At 37.9% G+C, this 23,949-nt stretch overlaps 1 protein-coding gene across 2 annotated transcripts in view; it reads right to left on the minus strand.

Moving 5' to 3' along the window:
• SCN5A (sodium voltage-gated channel alpha subunit 5) overlaps positions 1–23,949 on the minus strand; it is a 207,351-nt gene that overhangs the window by 138,608 nt on the left and 44,794 nt on the right. Inside the window, exons 4-7 of one of the 2 annotated variants that reach the window (XM_072033864.1) lie at positions 21,495–21,592; positions 17,848–17,976; positions 13,980–14,071; positions 5,251–5,481 (exon numbers count right to left, since the gene is read on the minus strand). In XM_072033864.1, coding sequence (XP_071889965.1) covers positions 5,251–5,481; positions 13,980–14,071; positions 17,848–17,976; positions 21,495–21,592 — 550 coding nt within the window. Of the gene's footprint in view, positions 1–5,250; positions 5,482–13,979; positions 14,072–14,203; positions 14,296–17,847; positions 17,977–21,494; positions 21,593–23,949 lie in introns of both variants that reach the window. The other variant, XM_072033865.1, reaches the window with a different exon arrangement.

Raw genomic sequence — 23,949 nt, forward strand, 5'->3', positions numbered from 1 at the left:
AAGTTTAATAAATTTTAACAAAACTTTTTAATTTATTATTATTATTATTATTATTATTCCAATATCTTGGACAATTACCTAAAAGAAATCAGTGGTTTTTTATTCATTTTATTTTACCTAACAAGATACTGATTTTGAGAGAAAACATATATGGCACATTTTGAAAACAAGATCCTTTCAAAGCCTATAATTGGGGTACTTAGTTTAAAGTAAAAGAACACACTGAATTTTGTGACCAGCACCTCAAGAGTGATTTAGTAACCTTTTTTGCTACATTTTAAGGTTTTATTTCTTAAGTGTTTTTTCTTGTATTCAGTACTCAAACTGAGCCCTACTCTACAAAAGAACACCCGATTTAAACTCAGACTTCAAGTTACTACTCACTGATTAGTCAATAATCCATTTTACTAATGGAATACATAAATTACATTAAAGATCCTACGCTCATCAGCAATGTGAGTCAACTATATTCAGTCCATTGGTACATCTTTTACTCTGCCTAAGCCAGTGACACATCTGACTTCATATAACTTTCAATGCAGTCATAGATTCATAAAGCTTCACTTCATAAAATACATGTTTAATTTTAATACCACAACCTAAGGCTTTCAAGCATGCTATTTGCAGCTACTTTCCTAGAAATCTTTACAAGCATTGGAATTAATATGGTAGGTTTTCAGTCACCTGCTATTTCTAAACTGTTACCTCTCCTACAGATAACTGACAGCACAATAATTTTAGTATTGATACACTGATCACATATTTTTCATATTGCTGTGGATGTAAACTATCGCTATTTTGTACTTTTTTATCTATTTAATTTTTATACATGACCACTGCTGCATTTATAACTTCAGATTCTCATGTTTATTATTATTAATGTCTACAAATAATCCTATTTGGTCTTATTGATTGCTGTCCCTTACCAAATCTTGAAATGCAAATATGAAAAATAAAATTACATACTAGTAGCCGGTGTTCTCCTAGATACTCTAGCTGTCTCCATTTTAATTTTGAGCAGAATTTATCTTTGGCATTTGACATCAAGATTTTTTAGTCTAATTCTGTCTGTGCTCAACTGTCCCTTATCCCATACTGCTCTCATACCAAAAAAAAAAAAAAAAAAAACAAACAAAAAACCAGTCCTATGGAGGAGGCCAGGAGTCCTGATGAATTTGATGAATTACTTTAGTCTTATTCTTCCTTCTTCCATCTGCACCTGCAGTAATTTAGGTGAAGTTTCCCTCATAGAATTAAGCTTATAATGACAATGACCAAGAAAGTTTCCTTCTTGATAGTCAGACCAGAAACAGTCAGTTGTATCCTACATCTTGTAATTGGTGAACACTGAACCTTAGAATTGGTGAAAGAAAACTCCCTGTGAACTTTCCCAGATAATCCCAATGCATAAGGGCTCTGTCACTAGCTTTTCTAAGTTGCCTGGCTTCTCCTTCAGTTGCAGTAGCCACTGAAACGATGGAATTAACAAGAAAAGTGTTGGATGGAAAGGCAGAAAATCCTTAATCCTTATGGGATTTAGTTTATAAGATCCTTTCATGGCAGATGCACAGTAACAGGAAAGAGCCCAGCACTCTCAGTGATGTTAACAACCTCGCACATGAAAGAAGAGCAGGGCTCAGCCATCCCTGGGTTGCAGCCAAGGATGCAGAAAACAAGCAGTGTAGGATCAACAAGCTCATCCAAGAAAGGTTAAGTAACAGGAAAAGGGCCAAAAGGGGAGGTGGAGGAGACTGACTTGTTATGGCTCTATTAAGCACAAAAACATACCAATTTATTTATTTAATTTTTGGTTCAAATTTAGGAAAAAAAAATAATAATAAAACCACATTTTTCTTCTGTCACCACAGTTTCTGCCACCACCACTACTGGTGCTCGTTTGCTTCCTTTACTGGTGGTGGAGGCAGAAACAGGGGTACCAGAAGTGTAGAGCAGCAGAGCAGCACCTGTACCATCAGCCAAGATGGTCATGGTGACCACAGCCACGTAGCAGGACAGAACACAGTCTTGAGTGTATAGCTCAGGGCTGGAGTCCCTGTATCACGGGGAAAAGTGGATATATCACACAAGGATCAAATAAAAATTAGGCATTACCACGTAATTGTGGTTAAGCCAATGATGATCCATACAAAGTTATTTTTATAAATTATTTCCCCATTTATTAAAAAAAAAAAAAAGTGTTGCAAAGACAGATGACTGAATATACCCGGCTTGGGGGTTGAGAGCAGCTAAGGGTAGAGGATACAATTCAGTCTACATACAAAATCTGTTTGGAATAAAAAGGGCAGAGCTAAATCTATTCCGGGCCTTCCACAAAACCAAAATGTCTTCTGCACCAAGTGATCCCTTTCAAAATGTCTTCCGCACCAAGATCCCTTTCAAAGGGATCTACTCACTTTGTTTTTCCATTCATGCAAAAAAGGTTCATAAGACACAAGAAGAGGCTGATGCTATTTCAGAGGTTTCCTATCGTCCTTCGAAACATTAAAAACTCTCAAAGAATCCAGAGCAAACTTTTGCTCTCCAAGAGCAGAGCTCTCATACCATCTTTTGATTCATTATTTTGGTGTCCTGATGAACGAATTAACAATTCATTTTTCCATTTATGAGTGTTTTTCACTGTTGCATTTGTTTACATACTGCATTTTTTGTTTGTTTGTTTGTTTTATGTATTATCATGAATCTCTTCAGGATTCTGCTTTCTTCTGCTTTCTGTGTTTCTAGATTACTATTCCTGATTCAAACTAAGTGACTCAGCTGCATTCGTTTTAAAGTCTCCAGTGAGCTTTTGTAATTGTTTTTGCTCCCTTTGAATGAACTTTACTATCTCAACATGTTGGCCAATTTTCTTCTCTAATTCTTCCCCAGAATAAACACTGACACTACTCTGTTTCTTAATGTATTCTTCTTTTTATTTAATTTGGTCTGCCTACACTCTAATTTAACCATATGTATTGCTTAATTCCATAAAGTACTTGAAATTCGGACCATTATTAAATTGTGGTCAGTACTACTCTGTTAAATACTCACTTCATTTCACCATAATACTTACACAAAATGGAATATAAAGCAATATCCCTTCTAGTTATAAAATGAGCCAGTCCTTCAATTTTTGAATTGCTTTGGCATAATTATCAACATTAAATGAAAATCCTACTTAATATTGTTCTGCTTAGTCTTATTGCTGAGCCACCTTCTCCAGCTTCTCGAGGAATTTTTATTCTGAGGTTAGTACGTTCTTCCTATACATCTACTTTTCTTCCAGTTCTTCAGTGGCCCTTGGCAGTGACTTAACATTTCAACTATTTAAATATGTCTTGTCCATCCATCTTCAGTGACAGTTGTTTGCCATAGTTCACTGTCTTTATTTTCCAATATTATGAAAACATTAAAACTGTCCTTTATATTTTTATTGCTTACTATTAATACTGCATGGTCAAACTTTATTTCACTTTAATCCTTTATCTCACCAAGTTGATTAACCTTGTAATAGGTCAATCTACTTTAGCGAAAATAAATATAGTTTCCTGACCATATTACCCATTGCTGGATTTACCAAATGGATTTACATGAGTGTCTCTCCCCTTCCCCGTATCAGACCCACACAAATAAACTTGCCCATGGCATGCTGCAGCAGCTGTGCAATTCCTTCCATTTAAAGCAATGCTGCAACTGGCCTTGACAGTAACTATATTTTTTATAGAGACCACCAGTGGTGCATTTACCCTACTTCCATTCCCAAAGAACCACAGTATCTTCACAGCTCCAATGTCATCCCTTCACCTTTATTATAGGGTTTTAAAATTATCTTTCCCCTTTCAGCTGGTGGAAGGGACATTGAGGCAAATAACCTGACAATCAAGGTCAGCCCTGAAGATGGCCCTCATTTAGCCAGAGCTTTGCGTATGCCCTTCCTTAATGTTTTATTAAGCACATTATGCATTAACAATACCAATACTGAGCTTCTTATTCTTTGAATTAAAGCTTACTAACGCTACTCCTTCCAAGGCTGCTTAGAATGCAGGGAAAGGAACCGAGCAGAAAAGCCAGAAGTTGCCCATGTGGAATGACAGGACTGCCCTTGGATCAGTCCCTGAACCACATAATGTAGTTGAAGAGCCATACAATTCTGAGAAGCAAAACTGGGTTGGAGACAACTTTGTGCCACTTCAACAGAGCCCTGGATCAAGCCAGACAACTGCCCTGAACCTGGCTTAGAGGTCAGGAATGATGACTGTAGGGCCCGTACAGTCAGAGCAGAGGGACCCCATGACTGTGCTACTTCCCACCAACCACATTTCTAGTTAGCAAGTTGACTATGTGTTTCAGTCTTCTCAAAATAAATAAAATACCAAAGGTCACTGATTACAAGCTCCTTGCAAGGCATATTTGTCTGTTTGCTTCTTTCTCTCAAAAGCATCACTGATTTTTTTCAGATGCAAGCCAATGTCCACTGCAGTCACTGGGGACTCTCTGGTGTCTCAGAGGTTTTTGGTGCAGACCCAGCTAATAGCTGGGCTCCTTGTTTACATTCTGAAGTTTATTTACATGAAATGTCTTTTTTAAATGTTAATAAATGAGTTCAGTGAACCTATTTCATTGTAATTCAAAGTCTAGCAGACTGTAGAGTATTAAAAATTGCTTTGGCCTAGAAAACAAGCCTTTTGATAATAAACATCAGAGCACCAGATACTGCAGGATGGCCCAAACCATATAATGAGTTCAGGCCCTAATAGCATGAGATTTCCTTAAAATAATACTCCTGGGATTTTTCAGTGTAATAAATACTGAATTGCTCTGTGTTGCTTTTTGATTTTTAAGACTTTTAGTTCAAATTTTCAAGTTTTACCAGAAAATGTTAGTGCTATAAATTGTCTTAAAGGAACAGCATGCAAAACAGACCCCCCCACATACAGCTGAAACTTCCACTTGATCACCTGATTTCAGGAAAGGAAGCTTTAAGAAAAAAGTCATGAGACACCCTAAAACTGTGAAAATCACCAGTGATGTGACCAGGCACTTAGTCTGCATCAGGAAAGAACTAAAAAACTTTCAGCGTGAATTGTGAATGTACAACAGAAAATTCTACCTAGATCTCTCCAAACCACGTCAACTTTGTGAAGAGGCAGTAGACACATGACACTGCATTTGCAGTATGAATTCACATATGAATTTTGATCGATATGATAATAAATAAATAAAACAGATAACAGAGTATAGAAAAGTGTTTACCTGGATCATTAAGAAATTCCTCTGAGCTGTTCCACGTCCTACCATCCAAGTAAAACGTGCCATTGGTGGAGTTAAACATGGTGTAGTCCCTGACACACTTGTGTCGCAAGTTGCCCATAAAGAGCTGGAGGCCTATGAGGGCAAAGACACTCAAGCAGAAAACGGTCAGGATCATCACATCAGCAAGTTTCTTAACAGACTGGATAAGTGCACCTACAATGGTCTTCAGTCCTAGGGAGATAAAAGCCAAGAGTTTATAGGTTGAGAGGCTGAAACACATGTGCAGATAGCAACTTTTTATGATGAAAATCTGAATGGAAAGGAAAACTGGAAGGGTTTCTACTACATATTTGTAATTTGACGGCAGAAACAGGAGACAAGTGATCACTATGAACATTTAGTTTGGTCTACTTTTATCTTGACAAAAGTCTTGGTGTTAATGTTACAAAAACACTCATTTAAAAATAGAAGGAAATAACTGGATGAAGGAACAGTGAGAAACAAAAACAAAAACTAGTCATGGATAAAAGAAAATACAGGAAGTCTTTTCTATTTTCATGGAGCTGCAGTAAAGGCTGTAAAGCCTAAATCCCATTGGCTTTTGAGAATGTGAATTAATTTTAAATCACTCAGGTGATTGATAACTTTATCCCTCGAATAAACAGATGAAGAGCTATGAAAATGTTATTTATTGCCTGATTATTTTACATTTTTTGTGCCAAATTCTGCTCACTGTCCTCAAATGAATAATTCCTCTGCCTTCAATTCATATGTTTAAAACAAGCGGAATTTGAGATTAGAAGTAAACCAAATAATATGGGCAATCACATACACCCAGTGGAAACTATTTGAGTAAAACAACCCAAGGCTCCAACAATACCTGGTCAAAGTTAATCATTTTATAATATACTGCCAATGTAGATAAATCATCTTATAAAGGCCTGGGTAACGCAAACTGGCTCTTATGTTATTTCATCCCATAACACTAGATTCAGATTGTTATTATTTAAGTATATAGATATAAATAATTATACTGTTTTCCCAAAAGATGCTGCTTGCTTTTGAAGTGTTCCTGAAGCGTTCAGTGATATTTGAGCTGGTTGCACATTACACGAATATGACAAAACCCACTCTTTTATAAATAGACTGTTCTTCTAAATCTTGTATCCTTTAGTTGGACATTAACATCAACTGCACAATGGTAGCAATTTTGTTGTTTCATCACTACTTATACGTAATACTCAATAAGTACTAATCAGTGCTTCTGATAATCAGTGTCACCAGTATGGCAACAGTAAGAGAAATTGAGTTAAATGGAAAAATAGAAAATGCAAAAAGGAAACAGGAGGAATTCTCCTGGGAAATACTCAGAAACATGCTGATTTGCTCAGTGAATATGAACATACACATTAAATCTCAGCTCCCTGGAATTCCATCCCAAGAGTTTGACAGCAATGAAGGTTGAGATAGTGCTTTATAATTTAAAATAATGTAAAAAATGTACTTGAGGATGCGTAGGAAGGCAAAATAGCGCTTTTGGTCTTGCTTAAAATTCTGTAGATAAAGTAAGGGGGAAATCATAGCTCCTTAAAGGAGGATGAGCTGCTAGAATAGCATCCAGGTCCTACCAGACTAAAACTTTCAGTGCTCTATAGCACTACTGCCATTAGGTTAACCCGTGAATTATATTAATTACTATAAAATGGCCTTCCAAACAAATGATACTGAACCCTCAAGTGGAATTGCCCTCTTTCTTCATTAAATATTCTGTTTACCTCTTCAAAGCTCTTTTTTGGCACATTAAAAATGGAGAGGCTATAAATTTCCCTCTTATACACAAGAATAAGCCAAAAAAAATTGTAGTAAAAACATGAGGCAAAAGCTGGATAGTCTTGGGATCTGCGTTCCTCATCAGAAACAGATTTTGAAAATGAGGTGAGTTCTATTCAGGTATCTAGATAAAGCTTAGCTTTGAACTTTTTCGGTTTGTTAAAAGATTTGATTACCAATGAAAATTTGATGCCTAAATGAAAAGCATAGCTTTTCTGAAAATCTAGCCTTGGGTAAACCTTATACCTGAAGTGAAATTGGTTTTAGTTGTAGCCCTATTCTGAAGGACTTCCTCAGGTCCTGTAAAGCCTAGTCTTAAAAAAAGTAATGGGGTAGGGAAAGAGGAATGTGATTTATAAATACAATAGTTGTTGGTTTTTTTTTATACTTCATTTAATATTCTGATTTTTTCTCAGTCATACTTATCATAGGCTGCCCTTTGAATGCACAGATGTTTCTTCCCTGAAGCCAGGGAAACTTGGGAAATCCAAATGCAAACCGAATTTTAAGAAAGGGAAAACAGCCAAACCACAAATTATTTTATTTCAGTACCCCCTGTGAAATCACTGCAGCACATTCATTTGTTTGTTTGACACAAATACAAGCTTGGAGACTGCATTTGTATTGCTTACATACACTAATTAATCTTACTCACATGAGCAAGGACAATGGGATTCCTAATGTAAACAGCAATAACATTAGGAAGCATGACCTACAAAATCCTAGTCACCAGAAAAGACTACCTGTTTTCAAATTCAGGCCCCAGTACTGTTAATTCCAAGGTCATTTCATGAAACATGTTTTTCTCAGTTTACCTAGTGGGGTTTTAAATAGAAGAGTAACTCTATGCTGTTAGATTTATAAGTTCGTTCCTTGCAAGTATCAAATAATTTCTTTATGAGAGGGCTTTCTGCTTTACCTTTTTTTTTTTTTTTTTTAAAAAAAAATAGCATATAGACTTCTGAACAATCTAAGAAAATAATGCTTTATTAATACAATTGCTGTAATTAAAGACCACTTAAAAATAACTTGTTCTCTGTGATTCTGGAACTTTGTTGCAACTTTCCAGGAAAATAATTTTGGGAGTTGTATACTTACAGTCTAACTATGTTATTTTCTCACCCTTTAAAAAGAAAATTTGCCCAGAAAGTTAAGTAGCATCCATCGAGTGGCTTGGCACAATTCACTGCTAAGCAAAGTGTTTAAATCACCATTCATTTAAACTTTCTCTGCCTGGTAAATGGAAGGGCTAAGGGGAAATAAGGACACCCAGAACCTCTTGCAGGTGCTCTGCATTTGTCTGAATCAATTCCTGTGTTTTGTAAAAGCAATGCTAGATGTATTCAAATTTAGAGCACTGTTAAATCTTCTAGATAAATAATCCTCCTTTGAAATAGTGCCAATGAGAGCATTGCAATATAGCATAATAGAAGATTCTATTTATGGGGCATTAAAGGCATTTACTTAATTCTTGCAAGTCAAACACCAACAGGCAGCATGCAGCAAAAACTGAGGAGCTGATCCAAAGCTGAGTAACGTCTACACCTGTTAATGAGTATGGCGCTGTGGATTACTCTTTATGGAATAATTGGTACAGTGGTCTCCTGAATCACTGAATTCTTTCCACACTTCTGGGCCAAATCCTGCTTGCGTGACATGAGTAACACCAGAGCATCCAAAATCAGTGGAATGAGGGCTGTACAGGCAGCCTGACATCTGCAGAAAGCAAGAAGGATTTGGCCCAAACATTCCTGTTAATACTGGTAGAAATTAACACATTCAGAGGTTAATCAAATAATCAGTTTTCAAATGCAAATCAGAAACCATAGAAAATGCAAGCAACACCAAACAATGAGAAATGGCAAGATCCCACAGCACCATCCATTCCTCCTTTGAGATGTGAGAGTATTAGCATAATTCAGTATGACATCCATACCAGATGTTGGCAATCACCTACAGAACACATCAGACACTTACATGTACAGTTCGGAAACCAGCGGGGAAAAAAAGGCAAAAACGGAACCAGAGAGTGTGACTTGCACCAAGAGACGTGCATGTGCCTTGTCTGCGTGAATCATTTGCATGTAGGGAGAGATTTCACTCTCTATGAACATATTTTGTCACTACTCATGATGAACATATTTTGTCATTAGCCATGGACAGCAGCTAAGAATTTAATACCCCGTTGGCAAACTTGAATGGTTGTCAGCATTTCTGTAGACCATCCTTGTACGAAGATGTGACTGTCAGGCCAGTCTGCAAGGAAGGTGCAAATGTTTCACCTCTGAGATATCTACTTCTTTAGTGAAGTGATTTACCCGTCATAAGGATGAAATGTGTCCTTCTGCAGGGGGACTTCTGTGAGATTCAAGCAGTGAACAACAGTCAGTCTCCTCCACACAGCCTTAATTCTTGCACTCCAAACTTTGTTCTGGCTATCAGTAAAGTACTGGATAACATTCACGGCACTATTTATAGCCTTTAGACTCACACTAACTTAAATGGGAGCTGGATCAGGCCCCGAAGTGCCTTGGCCCAATTTTCTATGAGGTCACCTTTCGCCTGTATCCTGTCATTTGATGTGAAATGTTCGTGATGTGCACGCTTGTTCTAGAAAGAGCAGCAGAGCTTCTCTGGATATGGGTACTTCATAAAATCCTGATGATGACCATGGCCTGCATTTTGCAGGCTCTCGATGCTGGGGCATAGAAGGGTGTACCCGAGGGCTTTAAATTACCTCAGTTCTTAGTTATCACAAAAACATTGGTGATTTCCTTGCAGATAAATTATAATTAGAGTCCTCTTTAGTCACAGGAAAGGTTCCTGTTGAGTACTCTGGGATTTGGGTACACCGGTGACGGGAGACAAATGAGTAACATCAGTGGGTTGTCCTACAAGCTGATCATGGTTCCTATCTAGGATGAAAACGAATGAATCTAGTTGCCATGGCAATGTGCAAGATGCTAATTAATAAATAAAATCACTGAGAGTTAAAGGTTTTATGCTCCCATGCAGAGAACGTTCACTATTTCTAAGAACCTGAACATAAGGGATGTATGAAGAAATTAAAAACATTTTCTTTAATGAGTCTAGATAAACAGATACCCAGCTACTGCAGAAAGCTTGTTTTCCCTGCTATCTTGGGAGACTGGAAAACAGAAAGAAATGTGTGTGCTTAATGCAGGAAAGGGGAAATTGAGGGGATCCATTAAGGTCTTTGGGCATGTTAAAGGCTGCCACAGAGTGTAAGGCACTGACCTGATGTCTTATACAGTGGCTGTAGGGTTAAAAATGATGAGCTGATAATGCACCAAGAGAGGATGAGGGTGGTTGTGGGTCTGGATTCAGAGACAGGACCCACAGGAGATGCCAGTGTGACAGCAAGCCCCAGAGATGTAGCCCCAGGACTCCACTGAGCAGGAAGCACACCACTTTACTGCTAGACGCTAACATTTGGGTTGCTGAATCTGGATCTGAAACCCTCCTCCTAGAGCAAACGTAAAGGTAATGAGGTTCTAGAACAGACTTTTCAGGAAGACCATGAGTTGCATAAACACAGGCTAGGGCCGAGGAATGGACTCCAAGAGTTCGGGAGATCTTTTTGAATCCTATGAGTCCACGTCCCCTAAACGTCCCTGTGCCTGCTTGCGCACTTAGAGCAAGGCATTAGAGGTAGGTGAGATTTTTAAAAGCACTAATTGTTAGTTTTACTGACTCCCTCTGGAGTCAATAGTGAAACTCATTGATTTCAAGTGAAGCGGAATGCCTTTGAAAACCAGCCTCTAAGTGCTTTGCTGGACAGAAGCCTTACACCGTGGAGGACTTGGCCTGTTACTTTCAGTAAGCAATTTCACCGAGCATGCTGAGCCCAAGTACGTTTGTACAAACATAACTACTTGATAGAGAAGCGTGATCAATTTTATTGAGGAAAGGCTTAGATATTTGCAAAGGAGAGCACATTACAGTGTTATTTTCTTAAGATATAAAAGATAGAAAAAAAATAACCTTTTTTTCTGTTCTCTCTAGAGGTTGAACTAAAAAATCTCATGGAAAATATTAGTGTTCATCATCTCTTCCTTGTTAAGCCTGTTGTAGAACAATATTTCATCCCAGCATGAGCTTATGTTATCATTAAAAACTCAGACTGATCTCCAATTAAACACAGTGCCATAGAATGGTTTGGGTTGGATGGGACCTTAAGGACCAACTGGCTCCACACCCCTGCCATGGGCAGGGACCCCTCCCACTAAATCAGGTTGTTCAAAACCCCATCCAGCTTGACCTTAAACACTTCTAGGGATGGAGCATCTACAACTTCTCTGGGCAACCTGTGCCAGTGTTTCACCATCCTCAAAGGAAAGAATTTCCTCCTTGTATCTAACCTACCCTCTTTTAGTTTAAAGCCATTTCCCCTTGTACTATCCCCAAGCCCCCTGCCCAAGAGTCCCTCCCCAGCTCTCCTGCAGCCCCCTTTGGGCCCTTGCAGGCCGCTGGGAGGTCTCCCCGGAGCCTTCTCCTCTCCAGGCTGAACAACCCCAACTCCCTCAGCCTGGCTCCACAGCAGAGCTGCTCCAGCCTCTGAGCATCCTCGTGGCCTCCTCTGAACTCACCCCAACAGGTCCCTGTCCTGGGCTCCAGACCCTCCATCTATCATGGAGGCTCATATCATGCCCAATGTTTCTTTTTAAATGCATGCCTAATGGAAATAAATGAACTGATTCCTCTGAAATTATCTATTAACTTAAAAAACAAACGAATAAAAAATACAGCTGAATTTTACAGGCAGCTAAGTCATCCTTAGCAATTTGTAGCTCCCTGCATCTGGAATTAAAACATTCTCAGGGCACAGGTAATCTTGACAATAAAATTTAAGGGCCAGATATTTTATTTGCATATCTTAATGCAGTTATGTCAGCAAATAATTCAGTTACTTGTATCTAAAAATGCAGTTATCAAAAGACTAATCAAATAGGCAGAAAGAAAAAATAAAAGGAAATGTGAGTTACCATGTATCACTCTAATAAATAATACTCCTCATCTTTTTTATTTTTTTTCCTTTAACCAACAAATGGAACAACTTTGCACTCAGTATGACTGAAGTGCTTGGTGAATTTCAAAATAAACTTTTTTTGAATCTCTATACTCCTTTTTTCACTGAAAAACAGACACAATTTATCATTCTATGTAAAACAAAATACAGAACAACAGAAAATTTCTATATATATAACTCAGCAAAATTGACAGGCCCTGCTCTGAAAAAGCACAAGATCGAGACATGATGAAAAGTGAAAAGTGTCCCCTGGAGATGTCTGTCCCTCCAAGTTAGCCTTCAAATCACTAGCAAAGGAAGCTAAGAAACTCTGCTTTTCTTTTTGATTAGCCACTACCATTCCACATGATCTGTAAAACTGCTCAACTTGCTGTTCAGCTAAAGCTTTCCCAAGCAAAAACACTTTCACAGTGGAAATCCAGTTAAAGAAACTTTACAAACCTCTCTGCTAATTTTTTCCTTTTAAAATTACAGACAGGAATTAAGACAGGAATCAATTTCAGGAAATAGAAGACCTAATAATTAAGTATGTAAGACCTAATATATTTATTCTTTAAAGCTATATTTTGACTGCCATGCCCTTTCAATGAAAAGTAGCTTGATTTTTCAATGATTTCACTGATTTCAAAACTTAAACATTGGAATGATGGAGTAAGCCCTGGACTCTTATATATGTTTCCTTAATCTCTTAATTCCAAAATTTCCATTTTTAGTTTATACCTCCTGTGAGTGTTCGTAATTAGTTGTAATACAAGCCCCTAAAAGTTTATGCTGTGGCATTTGTTTACATTTATGTTTTAATGCAGGTGTGCATACCATGGTGGATGGCAAAACCATTCTAACTTTAAAGAGCTGTGCGTGAGAATCTGAGCAATTTTCTCGATGTTATGAATATTTTTGACACGTAATTGCCAACATCTGTTCGGGATTATCACCAAGAGGATCTACCATGCACGGTTTTTGCTACCTTCTCTACCTTGCCATGCAGGTTGGAGATGTTAAACACTGAGGCTGAATGAGACCTGTCCATAGATAATGCTTGGCAAGAATTTATTGTCATACAGTTAGTCCTAAGTGGACTCATACCTGCATAAATTACTAAACAAACAAACAAAAAAAAACTTATTATTTTAAGAAACAGAAATAAAATAGATCACAAGCTATGAAAAAAAGCTTCTTTCACTACCTGGCCTGTACAAAAACACTGTTATTTTTCTTCAGCGAGGACTGGGGGGTTGGAATCATAGTCTTTAAAACGTAAGAAGATGTGATTTGGTGAAAAGCTGAATCTGACAAAATCAATGATGGAATTTTTTTTGATCTATTCAGGGTCTGAAATTTAAACACCGTTTCTATCACATGCAAATAGATAAACACCAGAACAAATTAGGCTATCTGTGCTTGCAGTCTTGAAACCTCAGCTCATAGCACAGATTTAGATTCCTCTATCGATGTGCTCTTAAACACAAATACGCATCTTGAGGTCATTAACCTTCCATTTTTAAAATCAATATCTGAAGACTTTAAAAGAGTTTCATTGCCATTCTCATACGGTTCATGAATGAGCACTTTGTGTCTGTGATTCACGAGCCACTGTATACGGCATTTCTTATAGCAGCACTCATTTTAGTGAGGTCTGTACTTTTGGAAGCACTCTAATTCCTCCTGCCCACAAAAATGGTATTGGGAAATACATCAGACAAAGGTATTCTATTGACAGGTCACATTCCCTACATTCCTCCATTTCCTGATCAGTATCTATGGTTAAGTCACTCTTATTTACTGCGTTTACTACTGGAAATGGCATGTAGGCTTTAACTGCAGCCGGAGTGTTTAACCTGGTTTTCACCTGAAATGACTGAGATTGTTTTCAGCGCCCGCAGTACTCTGAACGTTCGCAAGGCTGAGACATTGCCCAGGTCCACAAATTCAGTTATGTATCTGTAACAAGGGAAAGTCACACACAGACAATGACAAAACACCAGCAGAAAACAACAGTCAAGGGGACAAAGAGAGACAGAGAAAGAATCACTTGTAGCTGAGAGCCAAAATGTAAGGATCAGGGCTTCTTACCTGGGATTACTGAAATAGTTTTTAAAGCTCTCAATACCCTGAAAGTCCGAAGAGGTGAAACACTGCCTACATTCACAAATTCTCCTACATACCTGTAGAATTAAGTCACAGTTATTTGGAATTATACAATAGAGTATGAGACTTGTCTGAATGAAGAATGCATTCATACATAGCAGGAGCGAACGCATCCGAATGAGAGGTGCATCCACTTTTCAGGCTGCTCTTTGATGCCATACATCCTGGGTTTTTCATAGTACACATTATTGCAAATATTTCTTGAACTATTAAGCTTATCTAATAGGCATCAATTCTTTAAAACTACCGGATGAACTTTGTTATCTTGCTGTTCAGCAACAAATAATACAAAGATTTTTCCATCATGTATTTTAACAAACATTCTTTACATTATAGAAAACGTTAAGAATTGTTTTGCTGCTCTTAAAAATAAAAATAAAAGCTTCAAATACCCAAGTAATTTCATATAATAGCATCTGCAAGCTACATATAGGACAACATGGGAAAGTATCAGTGCAAATATTTCCACTGGGTCATTTATTGTACAATGTACTGCATGGTAAAGCAGATGTTGGTTTCAAGAGACGCTTAAAACTTTATTTTGTTTTATACATCAAATCCATGCCCTTTGGCTGCTGGAAGATGGCTTTTGAATGAATATAATTGCAATCCTACTAAAATCTATTTATGATTAAAATACCAATCCCAGCTATTCACTGACGTGTCTATTTTGGTCATCACAGAGACCTATGGAACAGCCGAGCAAAATGCTCCCAAGAGGGCCAGTTACAGCATGAGCTCGTGTTTATCATTGTTTTGCAAAATTATTTCCCCAGTATGCAATAAAATCAAAATCACCATTGTATCTTCTCAACCAAACAGCTCTTGGACCCTTTTGTATTGATATTTACATTTACATATTCTACTTTTTTGAGGCTTTTGTTTTCACATGTTAAGGATAAAACTCACCTGACTATTTTACAAAGCCTGCTAAAATGGACTTTGTGCAAAAGCCTCTGGGAGAGGACAAAGAATCCTCTTCATACCTGCTAACCCAGGTTATGGCCTAGAAGAGAAATATTGCTTCTCCTCTGCATAGTCTTACAGGGAAGTCTAGCATTTACCTGTCCAGTAATTCCTCACCAGGTTTACCCAGTGCTTCTCTCCCAAACTCTTCTGCAGCATGCAAGGGTGGAAAAAATAATTTGGGGAGAAGCAACAGGATGGGAATATGATTTTTCTGACCAAAGATTTGTACAAACAAAATAATACTATACGCACAAACATATTAAACAAATGCTACTGCTGCTTGTTCACAACAGTCAATTAATATTTATTTTGACCATTTCTTGGATGGAATTGCAGCAGTTCAGTTCCTCTGTAATGGGAAGTGAGAAGCAACTGGAGTTCCCACTCCAAGTTTTCTGTTTAGCAAGGAAATTGCTTATTGTCTTTAAAATTTTGGCAGGACATTTTCCAACACAGTTAGAGCAGCTTCTCCCTCCTCATTCTGGAAAGCACTCGCTTGTTTAGGAAACAGTGGTCTAAACAGGGCAGTTTCATAAATTCCCCTGAAGCCATCCATGGTCCCACAGAGGGTCAGAAGCCATGGTTCTCTGCTAGCACAGGGTGGGAGAAAAGCCCTGGAGACCTGTGGCATCACTTAATCTCTAGCGTGCTATTAAAAGCTACTCTCTGTGACCCAATCTGTGCAATTTCTGCCCCAAAGAGGAGGTAGGAAGCAATTCTGCAATAGCTCTACAATAACTGATGGTCATTCCACTGTAACATCCACCAGTGAAACAATCACATTTTCAGTTAGCTCAAAACCCTTGGCCCATCTAAATCTCATGGCCCCTTATCAGGCTCTCCATCCCATGCTGTTTTTGTTTCCAGATACAGAAATACCACTAGCTGCAAGCAAAAACAACACCACAGTTACCTGTATAATCAATCTCACTTTAAATTGCTTGCAAATTGAATTTATATGAAGGATAAATCGTATCAGAATAGAGTCCATTATCCAATGCTTTGTGCTATCTTGCATACTTGGGAAGCAGGTTTCATTGTACATATGACGATCATATTGCAGTCACTTTTAACTCTTTCCCTGCTCCTTATGGGCTGAAGAAAACGCTTGCATCTAGCTATAAGTATAAATTCCTTCTTTTCTGTTCCAGAATTTCAAATCTTTCCTTTCTATTCCAAAATTGTTAATGCTACTGCCTTAAAGTAAGAAGCAACAGGATCAACTGCCACTTCTGAAGCGAGCAACCATTGCAATAATTTGATGTTGAGCTCAGTTTTTCTCAGGCAACCCTGTTATGGGGACCTTCTAACTAAGAGATGGAATATCATTTAGACAGAAAATTGAAAAGTAACTTGGAAACAAAAAACTGAGGTCAAATAAGTCTCAGGGAAAATTTTACAATTCCTAGGGCCAGAGAACTCACTGGCCATTCAAGTTGAGAAGAATCAGAAAAGAAAAAAAAGAGGTGTAATCTCTTAATAAATTGGGCAATAGTCCACCTTAAGGTTTGTGCATATTTTAATTCAGCTCTATAAGTGCCAACTCTCTAAAGGTGATCAGGCTACAATTTAAGGGATATCCAGACCTTGTCTGCATTGACTGCTTAGACTCTGATTTTGGTGACAGCCACTGAGATGCTCCCAGAGGAGTTCTGCAGAGCTGGGGGATGACACCCAACCTCCACCCGAGCTGAGAAGACGAGGAAGAACACTGTCATGACAGTGTCATGCACTGTCAAGGCTGCAAGTTGCTGCTTTTTTATCCTTTTTTCTCTGCTCATTTCTACCTTACTGTCAAAAGCTTCCTTCCTTCTAGAATACTGGGAACCCATGCACTGAAGCTCTCCAGGTCATGAAGAATTCAGAGCCCTAGAGTTCAACTCCCTGCATCAATTACAGTAACCAATGGACAGGACAGTGTGCTGGCGACACTGGTTGCTCTGTCCTATCTGTAATTGTTGCAAAAGAATCACACTGCTTGAGGAAAGGTTTAGCTGAGAAAAATACCTAGTGTGTGCTGACTGCCAAAAGCTCCTCCCCACCTGCCTTGCATTTTTTGAAATGCTTATCACAATGGCCAGATGCCAGTTCAGCCAAAACCACAGGAAGGTAGTAACAGATACCAGGATCTGACCTTGGGCTGACCTACTAAAATAAATGGGAATCTTCCCAATTAAGGCCACATAGGTTTCACATGTCTTTGTGTTGTTCTTCTGCTAAATATTACTAAGAATATTAGTCCTGATCCCTGAACCCCACCACTGACTTCAGTGGCCCTTACTGCTGTTTGAACTAAGTTTGGGTTGAGTATTTTTTCCCAGTTTTGTTTCCATTCAAATAGCGTGGGCCCAGGAGTTCAGATCAAATGTAAATAATTTCTCTAAAACAGTCTAGTGAATTGACAGCATGAAACAGAGGATTCCTCCGACTTCTTGCTCTGAAACCACTCAGGAAAACAAACTCCATCCTAATATAGTGAGAATTTTCTCATTTTTTAGTACAATTGAGTGGAAAAATAAAAAAGAGGACAGCTAGATAATTTAAAAAAAAGTATCTATTGCACACTACTGTCTCAAAAAATATAAGGGAGTGCTACTTACGCCATAACAATAACACTGAAATCCAGCCAGTTCCATGGATCTCGAAGGAAGGTGAATTCTGTCATGCAAAATCCTCTCGCCAATATTTTTATCAATGACTCAAAAGTGTAAATGCCAGTGAAAGTGTACCTGGGGAATAAAGTGTCCAAGATAAGCAAGAGCATTAGCAAGCAGTTGAGGGAGAGAATGGCAGAGGCACACTCAGCCCAGTCCTACTCACATGAGACCCTCCTGCCCACCTTTTTGGGCTTGCTCACGTGGGTCATGGCTGTGGCACTGGGGCTGGGTGGGAGCAACGTCATGTGTGGACCAAGGGACATGTAAGAAATGGGAAAGCACTCATGACAGCCACAGGATGAAGATAAGTTTCACCACAGGGCGTACCCTGATGAATTCTTGCTCGTTATGTCAAGCATGAACACTACGCTGGTAAGCTGTGCTTTTGAAGCTCTGCCTGCAGTTGCCAATGAAAGAGGAATGGATTATGCAGCATTCCTTGTTGTTTCTCATATTCGAAGGACAATGGTTGGTCCATTCATACCTCTCATCTCTTCCTGCCCAGGCCATTTTGAAGGACAGCAGTTAAAAAATAATGCCACTTAGTTTTCTTAGCTAAAAGGGTATCCCCACTGTGAAAGGGTATTCCCCCCTTTCACTATCTGTAGTGAATCACTCAACCCTCAGAATCAAACAACAGCAGAATGTCCTCACTAAAAAAGAGCAAATCAAGCCCTGCCCCAATACTAAACGCAGCAATTTTGACCTGCTTGACAGTAAGAGACACGAGGGTCTTTTTTCCCATACTACTGTTCATTGTTTATTACCAACAGTCTCTTCACTGTAATGATACTGGATAGAACATACATCTTACCTTTCACAATAAAGATAATACTTGTAATAATATTTAGCAAATTCTCTGTGGAGGGCAGCAACATATCTGATTTATAACACTCAGATTGGTATCCATCTGGGGCTCTAACTACCAACAGAGACATACTTCAGGGCATACAACACCTCCTTTTTAATATGTTTCTACCTGAGACATCTAGCCCAATGGGACTTGGTATTCTAGGTCCTATCTTAATAAAAATAATAAATGCTTAATATCCACCACCAGTATTCCCTACACTTTTTTCCCCAGATGAAGATACAGATGAAACTAAAGCAGAGTTCTCATTCTCACGAGTCTGACATATAAATATATATATATATTATATATATATAACATAAATTTCATAAGCCATAATGTTAGGGCTTGCACTGGAAACACTGGCTTGAGTTTTCTGTTCAGTTCCTAAACATCAGTAACTGCAACGATGTCATCAAAAAACAAAACAACCCTAGAAGAGTTGGCATTCCTGTTTAGTGGAGGGGGAAAACAAACAAACAAACAAAAAAAAACTGTAAGAAATTAAAGGTGGTAATATGTGGAAGAACTGCATTATTCATAAAAGGAAATGAGGAAATATTTTCTCTTAGTTGTATTTCCCTGATCTGCAACTGTGCACATTTACAAGCGGAGGCAAATCTCATGCCCTCCTGTCATCCTGTCACACAGTAGAGCTAGTTACACATACTATAAATCCTCGGTGTGCTTCAGCTTAAAATAGAGATAAGCAGGGCTGTTTTTGTGCAGCAGTGCATGTAAAATGTTTCTAACATCTCCTTTTTGACCACACACCTAAGCATTATCCTGTATCCAACTCTTCATGGCTCCTATTTAGTTTTGTTCTGATATTACAAATATAGGTCACCCATGTGAATCTCTTTAAAGCATGTGTGTTCAGTAATACATGCAGAAAACACAGGGAAAGAACCAAAAAAAAAAAATAGTTAACAGTACATAAGCTCATTAAAATGATAAAGCACTTGTATTTATTCAGCATGTCAGATGGTTTAATTGATTGTATAATCATCATCAAATTCTAAATGCATTGGGCAAAGTCCTCCAGCAACTGAACAGCTTCTTTAACAATAGAAGTCAGCATTTTTCAAAGTTTTTAGTGGTGGTAAATGGAATTGATTTTTTTTTTTTTTTTTTTTTTCAAATTGGTAAGTATTTATTCTGTTTTAAAGGAGGATACTAGGACAAATCTTTGCACAATGTTGCTCTTGTGCTCGTGCATCCCTTGTGAACAGCAGAAAAAATGAATTAAATGTATCTGTTCCAAATCCAATATTAATTAATTTGAATTAAAGTTCATTGGATTATTTTGTTCCACAAAACTATTTGGTTTTGATTTCATTCTCTTAATTTGAGGAGAAAAAGCTGAGAGGTATGAGGGGACACAGTAGAGGGGGAAACATGGAAGGGAAAGGTTTTACTCCATGCTGCATGATTCCATTTGCAATTATGCCCTACACTTCTTGCATGCCCTGCTCAATGTACTGATAACATTATCCACATTTTGCTGCCTAAGGAAGACCCAACAAGCACTTTGATATTTTCCTTCAGAATGTTCAAATTCCAAGCTGTAGACCCACTGACCAAATTTTAACTCACGTGGATGAGATGTCCATGTTTCAGCTGCATACACCATGGGCATGGTACTGTGTGACAGTTTTCAATGAGGAAAGGACAACATCAGGGGAAAAGGAAAGTCACAGACATACTTGAGGGTAGTACAGTGCACAGAAATACATGAAACATCCTGGGATTAGGATGTTACTGTGATCAGATGAAATATTTGGTTCAGTGCTGCCTATAATTAGTAATTTATGGCCTAGAAGATGTGCCCTGCATGATTTTATGAAACCTAAAATAAGGGCATTTACTGCCTTTCCTCACAGCCCTGAGTAGACCAACCACCAGGCTATGGAACAGCAGATGGTTGTGTTTATCATATGTCAGTCAAAAATAAAAAGTGTGTTCTGATTGGTTCAATGAGCCAAAATAATTGTTTAATGCACTGTAGGTTGATTAGCTTGTGCATCTGGTATCTCTTTCTAAAAGGAGTATTTTAAAGCAACTTAAAGAAATGAAATGGGCTTTCTGAAGCCTGTTAGCCCCTTTTAAAATTCATTCTAGAAAAAAATAAAAAGGACTTCAAGTGACACTTTTGCTATTTATTTATTTTTCTTTTTCTGAGGACTTGGCAAGCTAAAAAGACAGGAATGCTGATAAAAGTGTTCCGAAATAATTTTATGCTTGCTCGTAAAATCAGTCCACCAATGATTACTGGGAAACACTTCTCATGATGCAATCGGTCTGAAGGAAACTTTTGTTTCCAATTCCAGTTTAAGGACAGAACTAACTACATCATGGGAGTATTTTCTGAAATAATTTAACATAAAATCCATCAGCCTATCTTAAAATGTCCAGCAATTGAATCTCTTGCATGGGAACTGTGGAAGGCCGGCCAGTTTTGAATGGAGTTCTCATCATATGTGATCTCATTCTGATGTAGCATAGCAGGTGCATTTAGCAATAAGTATGAGCTTGGAAGACTGAAAATTGTTAGTTTACTTACTAAGGGAGTTTTCACAGGCAACAAACACCTGGCAAAACATTTTGTCAGGACAGATACTATGGTCAGTATTACTGGAAAGAAATTAGACAACAGCAAACAAGATGAAAAGGATGTAACAAATGGAAGAGGAAGGACAAGATAAGGATGGGGAAGCTGTAAAGCAGCCAGGATACTTACTCAACATATTTATTCCATGGTGGAGTCTCTGATTGTGCCATGAACACACAATTAGTTAAAATAGTGCACATAATAAACATACTGAACAATGTAAATAGCTGAATTAAGGAAAACAATGCATACATTATAAATTTTTATCATTTCATACAAAATGTGACAGCTCAGTTATAATTTCCAAAATGTTTAAAAACCACTGTAGACATTTGTTTGCAATTACATAAGGGAAAATGTAATTATAGAAACACAGAAAAAACAGGGGACTCTCTCCTGTTTTTTTCCATTGCTTACATTTTTTATGCATACTTCATACAGTAAACAAACACTGACTCTGCAGTCTTCTGAAAATACAATACCCCAAATTTACAGCTGTGCTGGTCAGATGACAATGTGCATAGGTGCACAACTTTGCATGAAAAGAGGGATTAGTCTCATGTAAGTACATACTGAAAAACCTGTCTCTGCACATTCTGATTTTATTTTGCATCCTGAAACTTTTCTCAGGCAGTAGGGAAAGTTATATATCCAATCTCTCTAATCTCTCTAATGAGCTTGAGGTCTTGCATTCAGTACCCAGTTTCACCAAAAGCTAGCACGAGTTTCAGAGCATTAATTTCAAGTCTTGGTCTGCAAACCAGGGTGGAAAATACACTGTCTTGGGCTGCAAAGCTGACTGTCTCTGATGATGCACCAGCTTCCCTAACAGGAGGCTAAAATGAATCTCTCAAGTGTATAGTCTTTGCACTTAGCTGCTAAGCCGAGGCCATAAAATAAATAAATGAATAAATAAATAAATAAATAAAATATCAAATCAAATTCCTGAAATTCAAAACATAGTTCACTGAGCTGCTCTCCTAAAAGCACATGCTACTTTTTCTTAAAAAAAAAAAAAAAAAAAAAAAAAAAGACAAAGCATGATGTGAATTTCTTGCATAAATAGTATATCCCATGCTCCTGGAGAAATTGAGAAAATTTAAAGAATGACTTAAAATGAACAGAAGTAAAACAGCCTACAATTCAGTCAATGGGTTGGGACCCTTCTCAGAGACAGTAGCATCCATATGTAACTTTCTACTGCCTTCTTTTGGAAAAAAAAAAAAAAAAAAAAAAGAGTTTTCTGGTTTTATCCCTTTACCAGTTCCATGGGTGGTAATATACAAGAATAGTGATCAAAGGATATCATTTAAAAAGGTATGTCCTGAAATGTTTGCATAAAAGCTGTCTTTTCACAGATCCAAAATCTCTGCTGAGTACAGAGTGGAATGTTTTCTGATGGGCCCCATAAGCCACTGCAAGGTTAAATTGGTAGTAACCAACTCACATATTCCCCTGTGCCATTGCAGAGAGCCGTAATTGAACTCAGAGGGACTGCTCATCTCACAAACATTTTCCACTTACGGGGCCGACACCTCCTGCTGAAGTACAGGGAAGAATATCTGATTTCTAGACTCATTTTCTTAAGTCAGCCTGAGATACGTCCCTGAAAGTAGTGTCTATCTGGTTAACAAAATTTAGGTTGTAAACTGCAGCTAGTGTAGGAAACACTGGATTACTTTTTCAACAGCAGTGAAATGTTGTGAAAGTAATAATAATATATCAGAGTGGTATCTTCAGGTCATGCCAAACAACAGCTTTCCATCAGTACAATTACAAGCAGGGAAATTCCTCTATAAAAAACATTTTTGGCTCACCAATCAGATATATACGTCCCTGTTTCCTAGTGGTGTAAGCTGAATCTAGCAGCTTTCCCAAAGCTCACTTATTGGCAGGTGTCATCACCTTCTTATTTGGACACCAAAGAGAATGTACAGGATGACACAGGTTGAAAATGTAAGGGGTCAGCTACGGGTCATCAAATGCACTATCAATTCAAACTGAGTTTCATGACCATGCTCAAAACTTCAAAGAACAGAAAAGAAAGAATCATTCTAGTTGGTTGTGCACCGAAGTCAGAGGTCTGTGTAAAAAGCAAGAGAAAACAGAAATTCCTACAGAATGAAAATTAGTATTCCCATCTGAAATCTAAGGCAATTGTTCACATTAGAAAAAGTCAGTGATCATTATCTATTCAGAAAAGACAGTGTAAGTTAAGGGGATGAAATTGATACAATCTGCATTACCACCATTGTCTGTTCCTATCTTAGAACTGTTATTAATTCCAGTTTTTTGAAAGAACTGCTATTAATTCCAGTTTTTGAAAGCCTACTGATCCATGAGTTGACGTGAATCACACACATGGCTAACGCACTCCAAAAGGGAGAATGGGTTACACAGTCTGTTATGAACCACAAATCCAATATACTAGGCTACTCATCAGGATCCCTTCTGCAATAAATTGAACCTGACATTTATTTCCAATATGAAGTTATAGAATGATATTATGCAGCCTGTATAAAGAATTCCTAAAAGTTATAAAATTTATCTTGTAGCACAAAGATAGTGAGTCAAACACAGCATA

This window comes from Anas platyrhynchos, chromosome 2, assembly GCF_047663525.1.
Source record: "Anas platyrhynchos isolate ZD024472 breed Pekin duck chromosome 2, IASCAAS_PekinDuck_T2T, whole genome shotgun sequence".
Lineage (NCBI taxonomy): Eukaryota > Metazoa > Chordata > Aves > Anseriformes > Anatidae > Anas > Anas platyrhynchos.